The sequence below is a fragment of the Gadus morhua genome, chromosome 16 (assembly GCF_902167405.1).
Source record: "Gadus morhua chromosome 16, gadMor3.0, whole genome shotgun sequence".
Classification (NCBI taxonomy): Eukaryota; Metazoa; Chordata; class Actinopteri; order Gadiformes; family Gadidae; genus Gadus; species Gadus morhua.
In genome coordinates, this window is record NC_044063.1 from 18271024 (window position 1) to 18293202 (window position 22179).

The 22179-nt window shown below is 47.7% G+C and overlaps 1 protein-coding gene across 1 annotated transcript in view; it reads right to left on the bottom strand.

Annotated features, from left to right (window-relative positions):
• Nucleotides 1-22179, bottom strand: part of rsrc1 (arginine/serine-rich coiled-coil 1) — a 108127-nt gene that overhangs the window by 83901 nt on the left and 2047 nt on the right. The window contains exons 3-4 of the mRNA XM_030380496.1: nt 21269-21391; nt 6388-6585 (exon numbers count right to left, since the gene is read on the bottom strand). Of these exons, the coding sequence (XP_030236356.1) occupies nt 6388-6585; nt 21269-21391 (321 nt within the window). The remainder of the gene's footprint in view (nt 1-6387; nt 6586-21268; nt 21392-22179) is intronic.

Sequence of the window (22179 nt, forward strand, 5' to 3'; positions counted from 1 at the left end):
GCTATTAGAAGACATTTATACTGCAGTTGTATTCTCCTTTATTAATGTATCACATTACCATACAATGGCTCTAAAACATTTCCAATCAAAAATAAAATGCAATTACTAATGCCCCAAAGCTTTTCTTCAATTTGAACTAAAGTATGTTACACTGCGTCTAATGGATTATTGAAATGTTTAAAAAAGACAATTGAATTTAAAAGAATGTACTTTAGTTTAAGTGTATCTAATGCCAGAAGAAACATCTCCATGTTAACGTGATCATTGTCATTTTTACAGGTAAATTAGTGTACTTCTGTAGGCTAAACGCTAAACAATAAATCGAATACTATAGACAAAGATGTTCCTAAACATCTCGGAAAAAGTCCATACGATTTAAAATGAAATCAAGTCAAACACACAGAACTCACAAGTCTTTCCTGCCCGTCATGACCTCTTAAACTTACATAACAGCTTATCCACCAACTTAGATCAGAAAATACATTCAACTCATAATTATCCTCACTTACCACAATTGTGTGTGTGGGTGTTTTAGTGTGTTCTTTGTATTCATCTCTCTGTAGAGGGTGCTCTCAACTCAACAAATGATTAGCATGAAAATACAGCTTGACTTGATTCTATGTGGAGGATTGCCAATAGTAGACGTGTGTGTGTGTGTGTGTGTGTGTGTGTGTGTGTGTGTGTGTGTGTGTGTGTGTGTGTGTGTGTGTGTGTGTGTGTGTGTGTGTGTGTGTGTGTGTGTTATTTCCCCCTTTACATGCAGGCATCATTCTCACCTTGTTATAACTATCCTGCTCCCCTGAAGTTACTTAGCCTTGCAACCAGTGTGTGCGCATGCACGCACACAAGCAAATACACAGAAAATCTCAAACCCATTGCTTCCAGCCACTAGACTAGCCCTTGATGAATACAAATAACACACACACACACACACACACACACACACACACACACACACACACACAGAGCATTTGAGTCGATGCAAGTGCATCATAAGCGTCCGAACACCGTGTTTGAAGTCTCCCTGCTTCCCCAGGGCCTTGTGCATAGACAGACAATGCCTAGAGTCCAGGAAATCCTGCAAACACTCCACCGCACACACAGACACACATTCCCATACACACCACCCATACACCGGCTCTCAACGGGCAGAAGATGCCGCAGGCTGGGGCTTCATAGTCTCCCTTCTATTCCCTGTATCGCTTGCGCTATCTCTCACACACAGCGCGTGTGTGTTTGTGCTTGTGTGCGCGTGTGTTTCCTTGCATCACACCACTAATGAGCTGATACATGTTGAACTGAAGCAAATAAACTGCAGACAATAGTTTCCTTGAGTAGAGAGCAAAGAGGGAGGTACATCAACAGCCGCGTGTGTTGGTGTGTTTGTGTGCATGGGTCGTGTTGATTCTCTCACAGCTCCCAGGCTTCCAGGGGTGAAGGCTTTCAGAGGTGAAGGCTGAGCGACGCAGCAGCGCTAGCCAGATTGAGGCCTGCGGTTCTCTTCACAGTGTCAATAATGAGAAGAATTATAGAGAAAAACAATCACACTCGGAGAACGAAACCGACGTAGTGGTAGACTTCAGCTGTTAAGAGTGTGTTTGTGTTCTGTTACGGTGCATCTTGTGTATGTGTTTGAGTGAGAGAGAGGGCGGAGGGTTCTTTATTCAAAGGAAGTTCTTTCCAAAAGCAGTCCACCCTCCCCCCCAAAAGAACCGGGCCGACAAAAATGTCGGGCGTACAAAAATGTCCTTCTGCTCCTCATCACCCGCAAGCTCATTAAACGTATTCCCTTTCTTTCCTCGTTCATAAGTGGTCAAATGACCACTCACCTCCCGGGCACCTTCAGGGGGTCTTAGTCCTGCTTGCGGGGGCACTCCCTCCAGCACCCCCACCCAGTTCCCCCGTTCAAACAAACGTGGCACCCACGCCGCCCGGGTCGGATCCCTGCCGACAGGGAGAGATCAGCCTAATGAGAAGCCTTTGGTTGGGGGTGCGCGGGAGCTCTCTGCAGCCAGCCCACGTCCTTTCATCACACAGCCCCGTCCACGCCAATACGGGGGAGAGAAGAACAAAACTCGGAGGTCAGAACACCGCCACGACCAGGAAGGAGCATTTCTCTCTAACAGAGAAGGGGAGCAGGAGCCTGTCATACCCTATAACCTTACCATTCTGTCTGCCGAGACGCAGTGTGTGTGTGTGTGTGTGTGTGTGTGTGTGTGTGTGTGTGTGTGTGTGTGTGTGTGTGTGTGTGTGTGTGTGTGTGTGTGTGTGTGTGTTAATAACATATATATACATATATAGCACCTTTCATGAGCAGTTGCCACAAAGTGCTGTATAAAAAAACTAAACACCTATGATGCATACAGCTGATGATTGCAGAAGACCAGCTTAAATCCCACCACAATAAATAACCTCCGTCGGCACCTCTATATATCTCATTCCTGCTTTTATTTATCAATTATTGTTTTCTTTTTGTATAACTCAACAAAAAAGTTACAAACTCAAACATTAGAGCACCCCATACCTATTAAACAAACTTATAAATTGACTGTCTAATAAACAGTTTAAAAAGGAAGCCGTTAAGCTCTCCAAGTACAGCTGAAGGATTACATCAAGTAAATCTGACCTCTGACCTCTGTTGATAAGCCTGGGTAAACAAAAATCTCTCTCTCTCCTGCTCCTAAACACACACACACACACACACACACAGTGCGGTTACAATTGCCCGCTTACCCTTTGCCATTGGTAAGAGGCAACAAGACCCCCTTAACAACGGTGCGCTTCTTTTTCAATGAATTTTGCATGAAAACATCCCGCCCCAACACCAAGTTGCCTGCTGTCATACTAGAGCAGTGTTAAATGTTTAATGATGACAACACCACATGGAGACGCGCACACACACACACACACACACACACACACACACACACACACACACACACACACACACACACACACACACACACACACACCCCACCCCCACACAGTGTCAGGCTGCTGCTTGGCTTTCATCCTGACAGACATTAAAACAGATTCTGGGCCCGGTTCTCAACAGCCTCCCCAACCCCCCACCAGCTTGATGCTGCGTCTCTCTTCTTCTCCCACCACCCAGCCAGACAACCTGGATACAAACTGTGGGGGGGCACACAGCGAGGGATGACGACGATGTCTTATCAAGTCTTAGATTTACCCCGTTTTGCATGTTTAAGAGCTGGAGAAGAGAGGAGGGAAAGGGAAAATAAGCAGACGACAAAGAAGAAGAGGAAGAATGAGTGAATTGTCAGGGGGACAGACGTAACAGACAGTTGTGTTCTCCCCCCCCCCCCGCTTGGAACATCTTGACGCCTTTCTTCTGCTGAAGTTGGCGTGCTGTGGTAAGAGGTTCAGAGGCACTGCTGCGTTTAGCCGCAGTCACACCCAACGTCAGACCGCATTTAGATGTGGCTCAAGTGAGGCGATTCCAAGAGGATACAAAAGTTGACAGAAACTAAACTGCCTCAGCTACAGCTTTGGACTGTGCGACATATTCACTGTACAACAGGCTCACTGTACAACATGCTCCCTGAATAACAGGCTCACTTTACAACAGGCTCACTGTACAACAGGCTCAGAGTACAACATTCTTAATGTGCGACATGCTCACTGCACTACCTGCTCACTTTACAACAGGCTCACTGTACAACAGGCTCACTGTACAACATGCTCACTGTACAACAGGCTCACTGTACAACAGGCTCACTGTACAACAGGCTCACTGTACAACAGGCTCACTGTACAACAGGCTCACTGTACAACACGCTCACTGTACAAAATTGACAAACCTAAGAGATTAGTCCCACAGAGTCATGTCAACCCAATTCTAACATGATGGTACATCGGGTCATACTAAACTAAAGGGAAATATAGCCAGCCGGACAACGGATGACAGTCAGTTTGGAAATAAATAAAAACAACACACATGAAGGTGTAACACATCATTGGGTCCACACACACACACACACACACACACACACACACACACACACACACACACACACACACACACACACACACACACACACACACACACACACACACACACACACACACACCCGCATAGTGAGACAAGTCAAAGCGGGGGTCAGAGATAAAGCCAAAGATTCCTATCCTTGCTGGAGGATATTGAAGCCTTCATAAGAAAAATACTGTAATATTGATTTGTCTTGCCTTATATTCCTCCGTGTTAGCTTTATTTGTTTGGCTGATAGTGATCGAAGAAAGGCAATATGTAATAGCTGCAAATACAAATATAAAATCATCCCTATGGAAACGCATCTGCCATGTTTTGAAAACACCTTGGGATCATCAACTGTCAAACTGTGTGTCAACCACCAGTAAACCACTGGCCACAGGAGACGGAGTCAACAGAGAACAACTGATTATACAGGATCTATAAAATGTGTGGATGAATGCTATTTGGAATATAAACATTTACTCAACTTGATAAAATTGGGGTTTACCTGAGTATCCTTGAACATACCAGAACAATCAATTACAAATCAATCCAACATGGTTTCACATCGTCCAATTCTACGCTGTTGTTGAATTAGTTATATAGGTCAGTGCAGTTAGTTAATTTCTAGTCTCATATCATCAGAGTTTGGATTACTATTTTAAGCCTGGTTACCAATGAGCGGAGCCGCTCGGGTCGGGATGGCTCGAAGCGCGACAGCTCGGTTATGCTAAACCTGGCTGAGATCTCCACCGCCGACACTATAGCCTGATAAATTCAATGAAAAAGAAGAACGCAACACATACTGTATAAGCGGACTGAGCCACACCGAATCGAGCCGCTCTGTGGAAACGAGGCATAAAGTCCAATTGCAGGCAAGCTGAAATCGTGGTGACTGGGGTGTTTCAACTTTCTTTCGTTTCATATTTGTTCCGTTGAATCATGTTGCTGGAGACAGGGATCTGTAAGCGGGTAATTGGTGAACACAAACTCAGCCAGCAGCTGTAAAAATAAATTTCTGTAAAGGTCTCTGTGTAGACTGGCCACTGTAGAAAGACACTTATTAAAATCCCCTCCTGAAGCTTCTTCCACACATGCAAATGATTTTTCCTCAGTCAAATATCTCTAACGAAACTGGAAAGCGTCCTGGTTTCCGGACTAGACTCTGGGCCGTCTCAACACAGAAGTTCTGCTGTAGCAGGACTGCTGGGTCCAAGATCATTTTAATACTAGTAATTAGCCATTTGAATTTCTGGGTAAAGTTGGGTAGTTGGGCGAAACCACTGTCGGACAATGGAGACAGAACCTTGCATCTTGGAAATGCTGACTTTGATGAATGTGAATTGTTGGCATTACTTTTGGACCACACTGGATGATCTTAACCAAAACAAACTTAAATGTCCAAAATGTCCAATGACCATCAAAACGTGAATTATGCGAATAACCTCACAGCTTCTACAGTAACAAATGTAAAGAGGTATTTTTTACCATTGATGAGTTCTCAATACAGCCTGTATTGAAATAGCATTCAGCGGCACCCGACCTGGAAGTACTACAGGGAGCTACTGTCTGACGCACACACCTGTACCATTCAATATGACAGACAACAACTGCCCACCAATTGCATTACAGAGTCCTCCAATCACATTAGAGCAAACCACAAGGGGCGGGACTGAGGTTTATATCGTGCTAGAGGCGGAGAGCGGTCTCTAACGTTGTTAGACCTATGCCAAGCGGTGGCGCTGCTACATGATCCTGGGCGGGTTGCAGTGGGAACCTGTTGTAAAGGTATATCAGCCCTGTTGCAGACAGCATGGCTGCCAGTGAACACATCGATTGGCCAAATTCTCCATCTTCATAAACACCAACCTTGTTTATTGCATATTCTTAGCCAGCAGAGAGTCACATGATCACATTAGGGTTTCTGGACATATTGCGCATAGGCCGAGGGGGGTATACAAAAAAAACAGAGACGCAAGGCCATAAGACCTTACCTTGTGATCTTCACACTTAAGAGCACGAGAGGTATGCAGCACTCAAAACCCCCTGGTTAACTTCTCAGGGTAATGGATGAAGAAGACAATGATTGATGGATGAGGGCACTGAGTGATGGATAGAAGAACGAATAGCCGGGACTGAGCTCTGTATTAAAGTGGTGTTTTTTTTGTTTCACTCCAAAACATTTTGGAGCGTGGTATGAATGTGTATAAGTGTGTATAAGAGTGTGTGTGTGTATAAGTGTGTGTGTGTGTGTGTGTGTGTGTGTGTGTGTGTGTGTGTGTGTGTGTGTGTGTGTGTGTGTGTGTGTGTGTGTGTGTGTGTGTGTGTGTGTGTGTGTGTGTGTGTGTGTGTGTGTGTAAGATCAAGGGCATGTTAGTCTGGTCCCCACTACTCACCCTTTCTCCTTAGCCTTGTCCTTGCTCTTCTCGTTGTCTCTGTCCTTGTCTTTATGCCGCCCTCTCCCCTTGTCCCGGTCCCTCTCCTTCTCCTTATCCTTGTCTCGGTCCCGGCCCTTCCGGCGTGCGTGGTCCCGCTCCCGGCTGCGGCTCCGCTTGCGGCTCTTGCTGCGGGAGCGCTGGTGGCGAGACGGCGACCTGGAGGGGAGCAGAGCAGAGCAAACACCTTACAGCTACTAAACACACTGGGCACGACAGCCACTGAGAACCGGCGGTTCAGCAGACCATACAACAGACACCGCTTTTTCTGATGGTTGTTTATGGTCTGGAAAAAAAGACGACTCCACTTTGGTGTCTGGCTTCAAGATGACAATTTTCCCATTGATTTCTGGTTATGAACCAATAACCTCCTTAACTTCATCATTGACCCAATTCTAAGGTCCAGTACACAACCCCATATCACTGGCTCTCAAATGACCGATCAGAAAGGCCTGATAGTTTGCCACACACACACACACACACACACACACACACACACACACACACACACACACACACACACACACACACACACACACACACACACACACACACGGCCAATTAGAGGCAAGCTCAGAGGAAGGCCTGTCCTCAGTATTGATCCTGACACTGGCCCTCTGGTCATAAAGAGATTTACTCTGGGAGATTTACACTGTTACTTATGACGCCCATCCAACACACAACACAGCAAATGCCATTGGAAATGGAAGCCATGCCTCAAAACGCTGTCACTTATGCATACAACAGGGCACAAATTACACAAAGGAACCATGGACACGCCATGCAAGAGCAAAAACCAATAGCTGTACTATTGCATCTGTGTGGACTTCTGCATCTTTTTTTATGTATATTGTAGGACAGAACTCTGTGTGTGCGTGTGTCCGTGTGTGTGTGTGTGTGTGTGTGTGTGCGTGCGTGCGTGCACACAGAAGGACGGCCAGTGTTGTGAGAGTCCAGCGGAATTGGCAGCTGAAATGCCGTTATTTTCCATCATCTATCATTTTATTGATTTGTCTATAAAAACAGTCAAACCTGCTGTCCGCCAGCTTTATTGCTTTCCCCCCACCTTTATTAGTTTGCAGTTTGGGACATCCAGAGCTGTCTCTCTGTCGACAGCAAACTAATCATCTTCCTTAGGCGCCTGTCACCGGCCTAACAGACAACACTCTGACACCCGCTGGAATCAATTAGGCCAGGACCAATGCTGATCATGGGAGAGCCCATCTTCCCTTCAGAGGGCTTTTTGGGACCAAACTGTGAATAACACAGCAGAGAAAATACACAAAATGAGGTCCAGAGAGGAGGGCTTGAATTAAACCATAACGTGCCTCTTTAAAAGACCAGTAAAAATGGGTTAAAATGCTGACAATAATGGGCCTTGATTTGGCGTGATCTCAATACAAGTGGTTACGGACTTGTTCTCGTCTAGTTGTTCTCTGTGCACCTGCCAATAGTCTGCAGTTAAATCGGCAGAAATAGCAACCATTTATTTATTTATGTCAAATCCCCTCTACAGCATTTCCCAACGGTAAGAGTTTTCACGGCATCCTGCCGAAAAAATACAAAGCCAGTTCCCCCGGAGTAATTAGAAGAGAAATTGGGATAATATCCTTAATGTTTGAGGAAAGAAAGAGTGGCAGCCATGAGCTAGATGGACATTTGATCTTGTGTTTTGAATTCAGTAGGTACTGAGATTCAAATGACTGTACTCACAGATAAACAAAGAAAAACCTTTACATTAGAACCCAGTAGGGGGGTGGGTTGCATTCTCCAGGCAAAGCAATCCATCAACGGCTAAAACAGGCCTTGGAGTAAGTGTGATGACAATGCCAATGCGCATGTTTGTAATCAACATTAAATGAAGGGGGAAATACAAGTTGGTGACACTGTTCCAGGCTAATGTCTTATGTTTCCAGCCAAGCAACTTGCGGTCAGCAGCAACAGATGCCATAAACAGTCTCCCTCTCTTTTCCTGTCTGCATCTCTATCTCACACATCCCACTCCCTCTGCTTCTCTCCCTCTCTCTCCCCTCCCTCTGTATCCTCCCTCACTCTCCCTCCCTCTCCCTCTGTAGGCAGAGAAAACCGGCACACTTCTGGGGTGTGTGGCAAATTAAATTTACTGTAGTTAATAGAGTGAGCCTATGCTGCTAAATGTCAATTTCCTGACCAAGTCCTTCCCCTTGGAGAATGATTTGCTAATTTGAGGCTGGGGATAAATGGGCTAATGCAGGACACACACAGATAAACAGCCACAGTCAGACCCCATGCCGGGCCCTTCCCCTGCTTTACATTTTATTCCCCTTATTATCTCCAGGGAAAATGGCTCTCCCTATGGCCCAAACATATTTTCATTTCTATTAAAAAATGATCCCTCGCAGCCCCCCCCCCCCCCCTCCCTTCCCTCACCCCCACCCTTCCTCACAACCTCTACCTCCCCCCCTCCTACACGTCCCCCGTTCCTCCCCCATTTTGCCATCTAATCCATTAAAATCGCAGCTCTGCAATTGGCCGGGGCCGTTTTGCTGGTGAATTATCAATAGAGTAATTATGCTGCATGTCGGGGAGCTGGGCTCAGGCTTATCGCCGCTGACCCCCCGGCACGCGCCAGGATATGATCCCTCGCCGCGGCCCATTGGGGTAATTATGTGGCCGGGTGTGAAGCTGTACGGCACGTTGCCCTTATCAGTCCCCATTCTATTCCTGCTAAATGCGGGGTTTTCATTGAAAAACGCCGCGCTAATGGCGGCCGCGCGATACCACTAGTGTCGGATACAGGCAGGAACGTCCGCCGGGAGCAGACCCCCGGAGGAATCATTTATTATAATAAAACAGGGCTGGGCGTACAGGCTACACGCACCCCTGCAACACACACAGACACACACGCACACACACACACACACACACGCCCGCACGCACACAAGAACAAGAACACACACTCACTCAGCACCACCCCCGATTCCCCCGCTGGAATAGGAAACACCGGAGTGTGGCGAGACTATATTGCTGAGACCAGACAGGTCTACATTGTCCTCACTCTATTGATAACGCGGAAATAGAGGAAGAGTGCGGGGCCGGGATGAATGCAGGGGACCTAGTTAAGTGATGTTCTAGAGGATGTAAGGCCCGGGGTGGGCCGGCGCCGTGCGGGTGATTAACGACCATGTAACCTCAACCCTATTGCGTTTCAGCAGGCGCTGGGCTGAGAGGGTGGCCGGGGTCTGACCAGCCTCTCGCGCTCTGCTCCTCCACTCAGAGGCGGATGGGGTCCCATGAGAGCCGGGGCGGCTACCGGATCATCACTCACTCACGCGTATCAGTGCTCCGGCTGAGCCGTGTGTTGATCATTGATTTGAGGATGTGGGGTTTCATTTTGTTTTTTGCCGCACTACACGTTTAGTGCACTGCACTGGTTTGAGGAACGGTGAATATATGCAGTCTAATTCTAAATATTACTCTTATGTGTCATTAATATTCCCGGAATTTAATATTTCCAGTTTCTGAAAAATCCCAGGCAAAATTTGTTAAGCAGATAAGAGTTAAAGGTGGTAGGTCATTATAAGTTGTCCTTATGAATGCTTCAAGAGTTTAGTCCAAACTATTTTATTTTTTTAATTGTATTATTCCTGATGATATAAGGAATTCATTTCTGCCAAAAATACAAATGTATATGGGTATAAGCATCTTAAAAAATATATATTTATATCATTTCTGATGATTAAAGGAATGAGTTGCTGCAGAAAATATAAATGTATCAGCATCTGAGAAGAGTGGGAGTGCTTCAAATATGAGTCACACAAATATTGGAGGTGTGCTTATTTTGTGTTTAATTGCTACCCGCATAAAAGGCATGTCTATATCTAGAAGCAATAACGGTATAGATGACAATAAGCTCAGACTAGCCATTTGTATATTGCATCACGCACACATCCGTGCACGCACCAGCGCATACTGTATATGTAGCAGGCGCACGGAGCGGCCCATCACTGACACAGAGCTCGCCAGAAGACATCTCCAAGCAGATGACAGATTGAATGGGAAACAGCCCGTACGTAAAAGCGAGACCGGCCCCATTTGAGCAACTTCATTAAAGCCCTGTTCCCCGTCGAGCTCCTTCTAGGAACAGCAGCAGCTTCACATTCGACTTAAAAGTCCTGTCCCGCTTTTTTTCCCTCCCTCTCTCCCATCTCAATGTCTCTCAAAAGCACCTTGAGTGAGCAATGAGCATTTCCTGCTGCCAAAAGACATGGAAAACAGCTGTTCCTGTCCGACGCCGCCTGCCGAAGAGAATGCAAATATGTTAACCATCCAGAATTTATTACTTTTGAGTGCTCTTCAAACGAGACGGCAGACACAAGTTTAATTTATGATATTCCTCTAATTATGAGCGCTGTTGAAATCATTTTCCAAGCTGCCTCCTCCCTCTGAGCAGCGAATGTCTGTTCATCCTCCGTCTACACTTTCAAACACACAACTATGCACACATCCACACACATACGCACATTTACGTAACCACTCACAGCCGTGGTGGTGGCCGACACAAAATAAATGCACGTGCACGCACACACACACGCAGGCGCACAAGAAAGTACTGTGAAAGTAGCTGACTGCAAGCACAATTAACACGGGAAAGAAGAGGCATGAAAGATTCCACGAGATGTTTTCCACCACTTGGATTCCTCATAATCGTCAGTTTGCTTCTAATTCACTCAGTCCTACACACCAAACATCAGCATGGGAAGCAATAAAACCCACATAAACCAGCCTCTTAGCCTTTACACAACCCTTGGAACACACACACACACGGTCACACGACCACAGGGTCAAGCCATTTAGGAGAGTTCAAAGGCTTTCAAAGATTGCCTAAGATCTATATGAACCTACAACACTCAGCCACCAATGGGGCGCAGACCATTATCTACAACGTGACGCAGACTATAGGTGTGTGAGTGTGCGTGCTTGTGGGTGTGTGCGCGTGTGCATGTGTACATGCTGATTAGCAATGTCTTCATTGCCACACATGCCCGCTGTCACTCAGCCACCCTGCCGCAATCCTGAACTGAGCAGTCTGCTGAGCACCCATGCACTTTGACCCCTCCGCCGCCACGGCTCGACGTGACAGCCATTAGCAGCTGGAGCGGTCTGGGGAGGAGGGGGGGGGGGCTGGGCTCCCACTCAGCCCAAAACACAAGGTCAAGTGGGGGTCACACTCAAGTCTAGGTGCTAACTTGCCAACTCGCTCACAGCCACCCCATGCAAGCGAACAAGTCACTTCTCTCTCTCCCCTACGCTCCCTCCCCCGCCGCACCTCCATCCATCACGGAGCGGGACAATTAGCCACGTCACGGTGGAGAGTTGTTTTGGTTTGGTTCACTGCCTCCATCTGTGGCAGGTCAAGCGCAGAGTAGAAGACCGTGATAGAGGATGAAGAAGAGGGTGCGAGGAGGAGGAGGAGGAGGGCGTGAGGCCAGCGGGGGACAACAGGTGAGGGAGGGAAAGAGACGGGAACGTTGACGGATGGGAAGTGTGTGTGTTATGAACGGAGGTCGGCAAGGTGGAAAAAGAGGAGCGTTAGGTTAACATAATAAATGTGTGGAGGCAACAAAAAAAAAAGAAGAGGGGTTGATTCTCATGGAAAGAGAGCGAGCGGAGAGAACAGACGCGCGCTGAGCCAGGCTGGCTCCAATTAGCAGGTGTGCTCTCAGACTCCCTCTCCCTTGCTCCGCGTAACTCTCTCTCTCTCCCTCCGTCTTGGTCTCTCCGGTCGGGAGAAGATGCTTGTTCTGCCTTTTATACCTATGTATTTATGAAGTGGTTGGAGATCTGAGGGCCCTTACCATAACAGCCTTTTTATTGTTTCAACGTGGACGGCCCGGCCCCTGGTGTGCCTAAGTGATTTAGGAACCTCACAACTCGAGTATGAGAAAAATCATAAACGCTGAGGCGAACCATGTGGGTGGACTGCAAAGGAGAAAAAAAGAGGAGGCGAAAAAAAGCACATAGGAAGGGCCCGACGAAAAGCAGACGCACATTCCACTACTAAAGGGAAACTACACTTAATTAAACACCCGGGTCACGAGTGAAATATCACCCTATAAAAAGGGAAAATAGAAATAAAGAAAGGCACCGTAGCACTCTATTTGTTTCCCCGGTGGTAGAGTAGCAGGGTTGCCATTTGATAAAAACAGAGGCTTGTCTCATAAAAGTTTCTTGAAAAATATCTTTTATTTTTTTCATGAGCCGCTGTCAAGAAGAACAAGAGGGAAACCGATAGGTAGAGATGGTGAGAGAAAGAGAGAGAGAGAGAGAGAGAGAGAGAGAGAGAGAGAGAGGGTGCGCAAGAGAGAGCGGGGGAGAGAGATCAAGAATGAGGGAGAGAAAGAGAACAGTCAATCCTCTGTGGGAAAAAAAAATGTATCAGTGGTTACTTTCTTCCCAACTCTTTGCGGTGCGTCCTGTCTGCTACAGAGCGAGACATAATTCATGTAGACATCAGGTTTTAAATCTCAAGGCCTGGTTAGTCGCAGGGATGGACAGCGCTTCGCCGCGCTGGAAAAACACGGACATGCTCAGCACTGTGTTGACGATGGCTAGCGTTTCTAAAACAATGGCCGCTTAACAACTGAAGACAGAACGTGTTTTTTTTTGTGTATGCGTTTAATCCTTCCTAGCCTTTTTGAGGCAGATGGTAAACGATGCATTGTATAATGGGAGTGACGCCTAGTGTTCAAATTCATTAAATTCATCGGCCTTAGCGAGCAAAGTGGAGTACGAAGAAAACACTGGCTTCCTCATTTAGCCACTGACAGAAGCAAAACATGTTCCGCCAAACATAAGACCACAACCTGTTCGGTCATCCCTCATGCCGCAGCTCTTGCCAAAACTCAAATTGATAGGGAAAAAAGAAAACAATTCTCAAATGATTCTTTTTTTTTTTTTGGAGAAAACCTCAACAGACCCAGTAAGAAAGTGTTTCATTATTTTCATAAAAAGATTGCTATGGCTTCAGTCAAGACACACATGATCCAGCTTAAATTTCTCGGCTCGTGGTGTCCCCCTGATTCTCTCTGCCTCTCCCCCCGTTCCTACACAATTAAAACATTAGTTGAGTGAGCGAAACCACATGTTTCTGTGTGCATGTGTGTGTTCCCCTGCTTGTCCGCGCCGGACAGACAAGTGCAGTCAAAGATTGCATTAGCTGGCAATTTGCTCTCAAGTTGTTCAGGGGAGGAGAGAGAAGAAATGACAGAGGTTCTCTGGCAGGACAAAGCACATGGCTCTGCTTACTGGAGCGTACGTACACACACACACACACACACACACACACACACACACACACACACACACACACACACACACACACACACACACACACACACACACACACACACACACACACACACACACACACACACACACACAAAGTTTAGTTCAAAGCAATCATTCAAACACACTTGCAACATGATGTGTGAATGGGCCCTCACATATGAACATCATCTAAATCAGGGCGATGTGTTAAAAGAATGTGAATCCCCTCCAAGTGCTCGTACCTACTATCCCTCTAAGTATTGAGCGGGAAAAACCAGATTTTCTCATAAATAACTGTGTTGCCAGCCTTAGTACATCAGTACGCATCATTTTGCAAAGCCAAGACCTATATATCCTTAAAAGAAACACAAAAGAGATACAGGTTTATAGGGCTGCAGCTGTAGCAGAGCGCTGTCCATATGGTTTTGGCCTCGACTTAAGATGCAGTACAAGGTAAAGAGGCCCGACTGAGGCTGGTCCATACACACTCTGTTCCCATGGGCGGCGATGGACAGGCTGCAAACCTGGCCGCCGAACACACCACCGCGCCAATGTGTGTGTGTATCTCTAAAAATAAGAACCGTGAACAGACGGGGTGGTCGTTTATCCACGAATAAATTATGAGCAGTGGTTGTTAATTAAGGAGGCTGGTATCGAGCGAGCGGGGGAGAGAAATACATTTAGTGTAAAAAAAATAAATAATAATAACCAAACTTTGCCGTCGGGCTACTCGGCGAGGTGACCTCTGCACACGGCTCCGCATCCTGTTCCCCTGCTGGGCAGGCAGCACAGAAGGGGGGCCACAGGCAGCCGGGGCTAAATGGGGTGGGCAGAGCCCTCCCGCTCCCTCCATTTCCCACACAATTTCCCTTCCCTTCCCTGCCTCCCTCCCGCCCTCTCTCTGTCCCTCTGTCTCTAAGTCCTCCCTGCCTACAGCGTCATTAGACCCTGGGCTGCGCCGCGGCTCCAAACAGCTCAATGACAACACGCGGCGCCTGCCAATTAGAAATAATTAGATAGTCATTTCGGCGGCAGGTCCTTTTTAAGTGCATATATAACGATGCGATGATGCTTATTAGCCGGCCCTGAAACCGGGCAAAAAAACGACCGGGGCCTCAAACACTTTCGACGGCGGAGAAAATAATTACGCCAGTGATCACAAAGCGGGCTGCATATCTCTGTACTTCACCTCTATGCGTTTCAAAAATCCACTTCATTAGCTCCTGTAATTAATCCTCCATTAATTGCAGGAAAAGCCCAGTTTACCTCCCTTCGTTTCTAATTATCATCTTATAAATAGTTATGGTTCTAATTAATGTGTTCATTAGGCAGGATATTTCTCTCAAAGCCTTGCTGGGAGCCAAAGGTCCGTCGCGCTTCCCTCTGAAGCCTAACCAGCCAGAAGGTGAGGCCATCCTGCCTGCATTTGCTTTTATTTTACTACATTCAACCTCCTAATTGGCATTTAAAACCCAATTTGGAAGAACTTCAAGAAGCCTAAATGGTAGACAGAGAGACAGAGATGAGGCAGAAAAAAAAGGCGAAGGAGAAAGAGACACGAAACAGAGGGAGAAAGAGATTCATTTGGAATTCACTTTCCGGTGCCAAGACTGAAAGGGATGCTTTCAGTCCTGAACTTGGTCCGGCCAGATGGGGGTTTTATATAACATCAGGGACGGTTGTGTTGTTTTAGGCTACTGTGTTGAATTATCTGCAACAACCTGGAGAAAATAATGTTCCTTGAGAAAATAAATTATACAATTGTCAATTTTCTTTATAGGTTTATACTGCGAACATTCTTCATCTCATGGCTTGACTCGAAAAGTTTACTTTAGAAATATAACCTATTCCCGTGATAAATTCCTGTTAAACAACAAAATATTCTTCAATTCAATCTCTTATGGATCTAATGTGTGGATCGATTTTTTTCAAATCATAAAAATATTACATTTCCCCTTGAGATAACCTTGTTTATCTCATGGTGAAATAAAAGATTCTGAGAATATAAAGAAACGTTGGACTTACACAGCCTGACTTTGGGTAGTTATATTTAAATGTTACCATTACATTGAATCTAACCAGGAAGAACTTTCACAACTAGGTTGTATATGAAAGCTGCTTCCTGTAAATGTGTAACCAATCCGATCCACAGACCGATCATTCTGGGTATTTTATTTGACCAATCGGGTGGTGATTTGGAGGATATTCACACCGTCATCATCCCTTTCCGAGATGCCGTCGCAAACGTCCACCTGCCAACCGACTGCGGTATAATAGCTCCCATTTTGTCACTCTTCGAGGATTGTCCAACAGATGGACGTAAACAGAAAAAGGGGCCAACCATGTTTTGATGTTGAAGCTCATCTTTGTTTGGGACTGTTGGGCTACTTCGCTCATTTTGATCTTGTACATGAGAACCCTAGTGTGTTTGCCCTTGCAACGAGTTTTATATATAAATATAAGTGTGTGTGTGTGTGTGTGTGTGTGTGTGTGTGTGTGTGTGTGTGTGTGTGTGTGTGTGTGTGTGTGTGTGTGTGTGTGTGTGTGTGTGTGTGTGTGTTTTTTCAGCACAACAGACTGCAGCTAGGTTGCTACCCAGGGGGCTGGGCTGCTGAAGTGTGAGCCTGGGGGGTTGGATGGATGGAGGGGGCAGGGAGGGGCGAGGTTTGGCAGGAGCGAGGGGGGTGATGGAAGGGTGCGGGGCGGCGGTGGAGGGGTGGGGTTCCTCTGGCGGTGGAGGGGAACAGTGCTCGCGGCGAGGTGGGGATGAAAGGGGCTGTATATGTCAGTCACTTATTCCTCCCTTTGGTAAATAAAGGTTTCTGACAACAAAGCTGCGCCGAGCCTGACTGGCCTTTATAGGGGATGAAAAAAAGACAACACTGCGAAGGAAAAAGGGAGTCAGAAAGAAAGAGAAGAGACAGACAAGAGAGACAGCGAGAGAGGGAGAGAGAGAGAAAAAAAACACAACAAACACGTTTAGATCTCTCCACTGGAAGCATGTTGATTTTTATGGAGTAGAGAAGACGCAGCTGAACCAAACCAGGTCATCCTTCAGTTTAAATCAACACTTTGCAAATCGGGGTAATCGGGGAAGAAGGAAGAAAGGGCTGAATGTCATTCAGTCGAATGAAGGAATAAAGGGAGACGGACGAGTCTGTGGAAAGTAGAAGGGAAAGGTAAGGGCCCATGGGTTAGAGACGGCTTATAAATAATAGACCCTTCCTTTGGCCCAAACTCTCAAAGCCCTACGCGGCCATACTGCACACTCACTTAAACACACTCACAAACACACACACATCCAAGGGGTCGCATGACGTCCACTTAATCACAGCAAAGCGTAAAAAGCCCGCGCACCATCACGCCCATGCACGCTCCCCGTCCTTATTCACGTCACGCCACACCAGTGCTGAGCGGTCATCCTGTAACAGTTAGTTATGTTCAGTTGGACTTCCAGGATCCTGGAAAAAACTGATTCCACCTCTCCCTGTCCTTTGCACCGGACACTCGGTGAGGCGTTTCCCTCCTGAGCGCCTACCGACACCTCGATGCACCTGCCTCACACTGTCTCACACACGCACATGTGCATACAGACACATACATATCCTTATCAACAGATGTTTCCATGTTTCAACACCAAACAAAAAAAATGGGGGGGGGGGGGGAATCAGGTGTGAGAGGAGGCCGGGAGGGTGAGACTCCTCCCCGTATCCGACCACTTCGCCTCTGTTTATCTCATCTGTATTTGATCCAAGTAAACCCGCTCGCTCTCTCGCTCGTTGTTTCCATAACCTCCTCTTTTCTTCTCTCATCAGACGGTGCCCCCCCCCCCCCCCCTCGGCCTAATAGCCCAGCTGACCTTGCATGCACTCGGTGGGGACTCGAGGCAGGAGAAACCATCAAGCAGATGTACGACACCTCATCTCGAGAGGAGAGGGGAGGGGGCAAGGGGGGAGGATTGCTGGAGTGAAATAAAAACTCGGACATCACTCACACATATACACTCGGTGTGCAAAAGTACACGCTCTCTCGTTGCTGGCCTGGAGTGTCTGAGTGATCTCTCTCCCCCCCCCCCCCCCCCACCCCGTGCTCGGAGCAGAGAACCCCCCCCTCACGTGTTGTCGGAGTGATACCGTTAAGCCCGGACGTGGCTGGCGTGCTTCGCCCTGCTCTGGCTGACCATGGCCTCACTTCACAGGCCCCGGTTCAAAGCCCTCCCCGGAGTTCAGGTAACTGCATCTAAAGGGTGCAACGACGAGCTGCTCAGTCGGAACCAGAGAGCACTACCAAGGCAGGGCTTCAAAAGGGAAAGGTGTTGGGGCTTGATTGACGCAATGCACAAGATGCTACTTTGAGACTAAACAGGATCGACCCATGTCCTGGAAACCCCCTTTAACCCCAACTCAGCCGAGCGAGCTGGACACGGGAGCCCCCCCGTCTCCAGGGCTACAGGCGGGCGGTGGAGACTTCTCCAGCCCACACCAAACCGACCGGCCCAGCGGTTCCGGTTGGTCTGTTCAGCGTGCGATGCGTCCCTCCTCTGGGGGATTAGTGGATAATTAGAAGTCTCCCGCTCTTGATAGTCCCGACAGCTAAGCGGTGGGGGAGCGGCTGGGCTGTTAGCGAGGGTAAACCCTGACGCCAGCACTCTGCCCTGCTAACACAACACAGCCCTGAAATATTAATGAGCAATGTAGGCATTTGTGTGTGTGTGTGTGTGTGTGTGTGTGTGTGTGTGTGTGTGTGTGTGTGTGTGTGTGTGTGTGTGTGTGTGTGTGTGTGTGTGTGTGTGTGTGTGTGTGTGTGTGTGTGTGTGCGTGCGTGCGTGCGTGCGTGCGTGCGTGCGTGCGCGCGCTATGCATCCGTCGATACACCCCTGCCTCTATGAGCAGAGCTCCGTAGAAGGGTCAATGGGAAGCGTCTTCATTTCATTGGCGGGAGACGGGGCGCTGGTTTTTGCAGGTTTGATTAGTCACACCGACACAGCAGACCCCCCCCCGTCACCCACCCAGCCAGCCACGCGCATCGTTAGGCAGCTCACAGCTGACTGAACGGGTGACTGACAGTGAGTGAGTGACTAAGCCACACACAGGTTTATACGCCCATGCTGCGGTGATCCTACACGGAGCCCCGGATCGACACCGCTCCGCTGGGCTCCATCCAAAACGGCGCGCCTGTGATCCGCCTGTGATGAGGGTGTGGGGGGGAGGAGGCTACGTGGCACCTTTTGTTGGGCTGAGTTCACATCAGATCGCAGCACACGGCACTGCACTCTGTTCCGCTCTGTTCTCCCCCTGTGGACCGGGGCACCACATCTCCCCCGGTAAACGTGTGTGCATGATAACACACGCACACACACACACACACACACACACACACACGCGTGCATACGCTCGATCATGCGGCCTTGCATGTGCCTGCTTGCGTGTTTGTTTGTGCGCCAACCGTCATGCTCGTACGCATTTGCACACGCAGCCACACACACACACACACACACACAGATCTGCTGGCTCAGATCAAAGAGAATAAACATTAATGGCAAATAGGTAATCTGCTCCTCTTGTCTGTTCTACATTTCAGGGCAAGATTGGCTGCCTCTGGGGGGACCCGGCTCTGCCCTGATTGAACGTGGGGGGAAACAGAGTAAAAGGACAGGCAAAAAAAAATAAAAAAAGTGGGTGGGGGGAATGATAAATGGTAAACACGTGATGGAGCGCTTTGCTCATTTCACATATCTTTATTTTTTATTTATACATAGAACTGAAATAAAAATGGTAATAATATTCGCTACTTCTAGCCCGAGCGGTCCTACCGTGGCCCTAATCGTCTTCTCCTCGCAATGTTCCCATGCAGGCGTTATTATTCTCATTTCTACTGAATAATACGCCTCACTCAGGCGCATGCAATTTCTCTCCTTCCCCGGCCGCCTTTGTCTTTTCCACTATTAACCTCCACCATGCTTCTTCCTGCTATCTCTCTGCCTCTCTGGTGGTGACCTACAAAGGAGCCTGCCCGTCACTTTTCACCAGAGGCTAACAGACAGAGTGAAGGTGGAAGACCTCTCCTCTCGTGGCTCTCTAGCTACCAGTTCACATATCCCAGTTTGCATCTCCTATAGCTCTACCTTTTTGTGTGCGTGTGCGTGTCTGTGTTGAAACACGGTGCCTTATATCCTGTTGGTATCAATCAGTAGGCCCTTTACACTCAATCCACCTCTGATCTATCCGCAAGCTCACTTTTGCGCGCACGCACACGCACGCACGCACACGCACACGAGTAGAACATTAGAAAACCCCAACTGCCGTATATTTTACTGCAACCTCCATCAACATGTCTAGGCATAGGTCACATACAAACCCCAAAAATGAGGAGCAAGGGGAGGACACCCTAAGTTGTCCTATAAACCGAGGCTTAAGAGTCAATCAGGTATCACTAGACCAGCAGCTTCGTTTGCACACAGTCGCATGTCCCTTCCCTCCTGATCGCCCCCCACCCACCTGCTCCTCACACAGCGCTAAGCCTAATCACAGCACTGCTTCGGTAAACACCAATATCAATATCATATCCAGTCCAAATCCTTTCCCCGCGTTTCATCTCGCGTCACGCCACTGCCTGCTGCTGTTTTTAATGACCAGTGGAACCTGCAAATAGGCCATCGGCAGGGGGCAAGGAGGGTGGGATGCACCAAGAAAACCAGATGCAAGTCACCACGCAGCTAACAGTAAACCTCCCCAGTCAGAAACTGTCCCGGCAGGCCTTCATATCCTGGCTCACTTTGTAATGAAGATAATAATCGCTCGCTCTCTCTTTTGTTTGTGATTACAATGATCTCTACACAACCCCCACAAGTAAACTGGGGGCCTCACACGTGCATATATTAGGACAATCTTTTCTGTGTGTGTGTGTGTGTGTGTGTGTGTGTGTGTGTGTGTGTGTGTGTGTGTGTGTGTGTGTGTCTGTGTGTCTGTGTGTCTGTGTGTCTGTGTGTGTGTGTGATGTGTGAGGGATTTAAAAACCAGCAGAGTTTACTGGTTCATTAGCACCAGATTAGCTATGCTAATGACATGGACCACCACACACAGAACGCCCCCCCTGTTTGTTCCTGTAACAGATACACTGCTGAATGTGAGTGTCTGCGCTCACATGTGCGTGTGTGTGTTTACTTTGGGAGGCCGGGTTTATTGCAGGTGCTCAAACATTGATCTTGCATGCACAAATAGTTTGCTTAAAAAAACCCTTTCAACAATAATCAGCAACCAAGGATGTATAGAGATAAATTAATCATAACAATATCATACGTGATTAACCCCCGCTGACTGTATGTTGACATAAAATTATCAAATTAACTTACCTAATTGATTTAACAACATGTTAACGACACAATGATCGTCTTTGTGTAGAGCACAACCATGGTGTGGCACAGGAAGTACAGTTGGTACTTAATGGGACGACTATAACTGAATGCACGAACAGACCACGACTCCCCGACTCCTCTCTACACGTGGGCGAGCGTACGCCTGGCGGAGGACCATACCTTCTGTCGCGGCTGCGGGACCGGTGCGAGCGGTGGCTCCTCCCTCTGTCCCGGTCGGCGCTGCGGCTCCTCTTCCTGCGGGATGACCCGTGGGACGAGCTGCTGCTGGAGCGTCTTCTGCGCCTGGATCCAAGCCACCCAGAGCACACAGTCAAACATCATGGGCGCCGTGCAAACACTCCCCTGTATTACGGGCTTCACTCCGCTGTTTAGAGCCAAGGTGCCAACATCCAGTGTATTCAGAGCAGTAGTTGTTGTTGTTTTTGTCAGTATTATCACAAGACTGCTAGGAGAATGAAACATACAAACATGAGAGAGACAATGACACTGAGAACGATGCTTAAATAAATTGAGAGAGGGAGAGCATGTATGGAGAGAGACAGAGAGAGAATGGTAGATCACAGTTCTTCCACAGCAGCCCCATGCTGCACCCCTGCCCTTTCATGTGGCGATGCCAGTGTGTGCCGCATCTATTCTGTAAACAACCTACTGAACACAGACTGATGGCATGAAGCAGCTTAATTCGAAACAACCCTGGATGCTTCCTCCAAAAACAGTTAAAGAGGCGGTTTTAAATCTCTTCTTTGTTTTTGCAAACCGCAAAATACTCCAATCTGTTTCGCGGAAGAACAAAAAAACAATACTGGCATGGTCCGTTGGGAGTTTAGCGAGAAGGGAGAGAGAAGAAGAACAAGGAAAGTAGTACAAATAACACTGAGGCTAAACTATCAAACCAGATTTGTTCCAGTTAGAGTCACCAGGGAAGAGCCATTAATATTCTAAAGGCTGTATCCCATGAGCAGAGCCTCATGAAACAACTGCCACAGGCCACTGGGTTGTAGCACACACACACAGACACACACACACACACACACACACACACACACACACCTGTTCATGCACTGATAAGT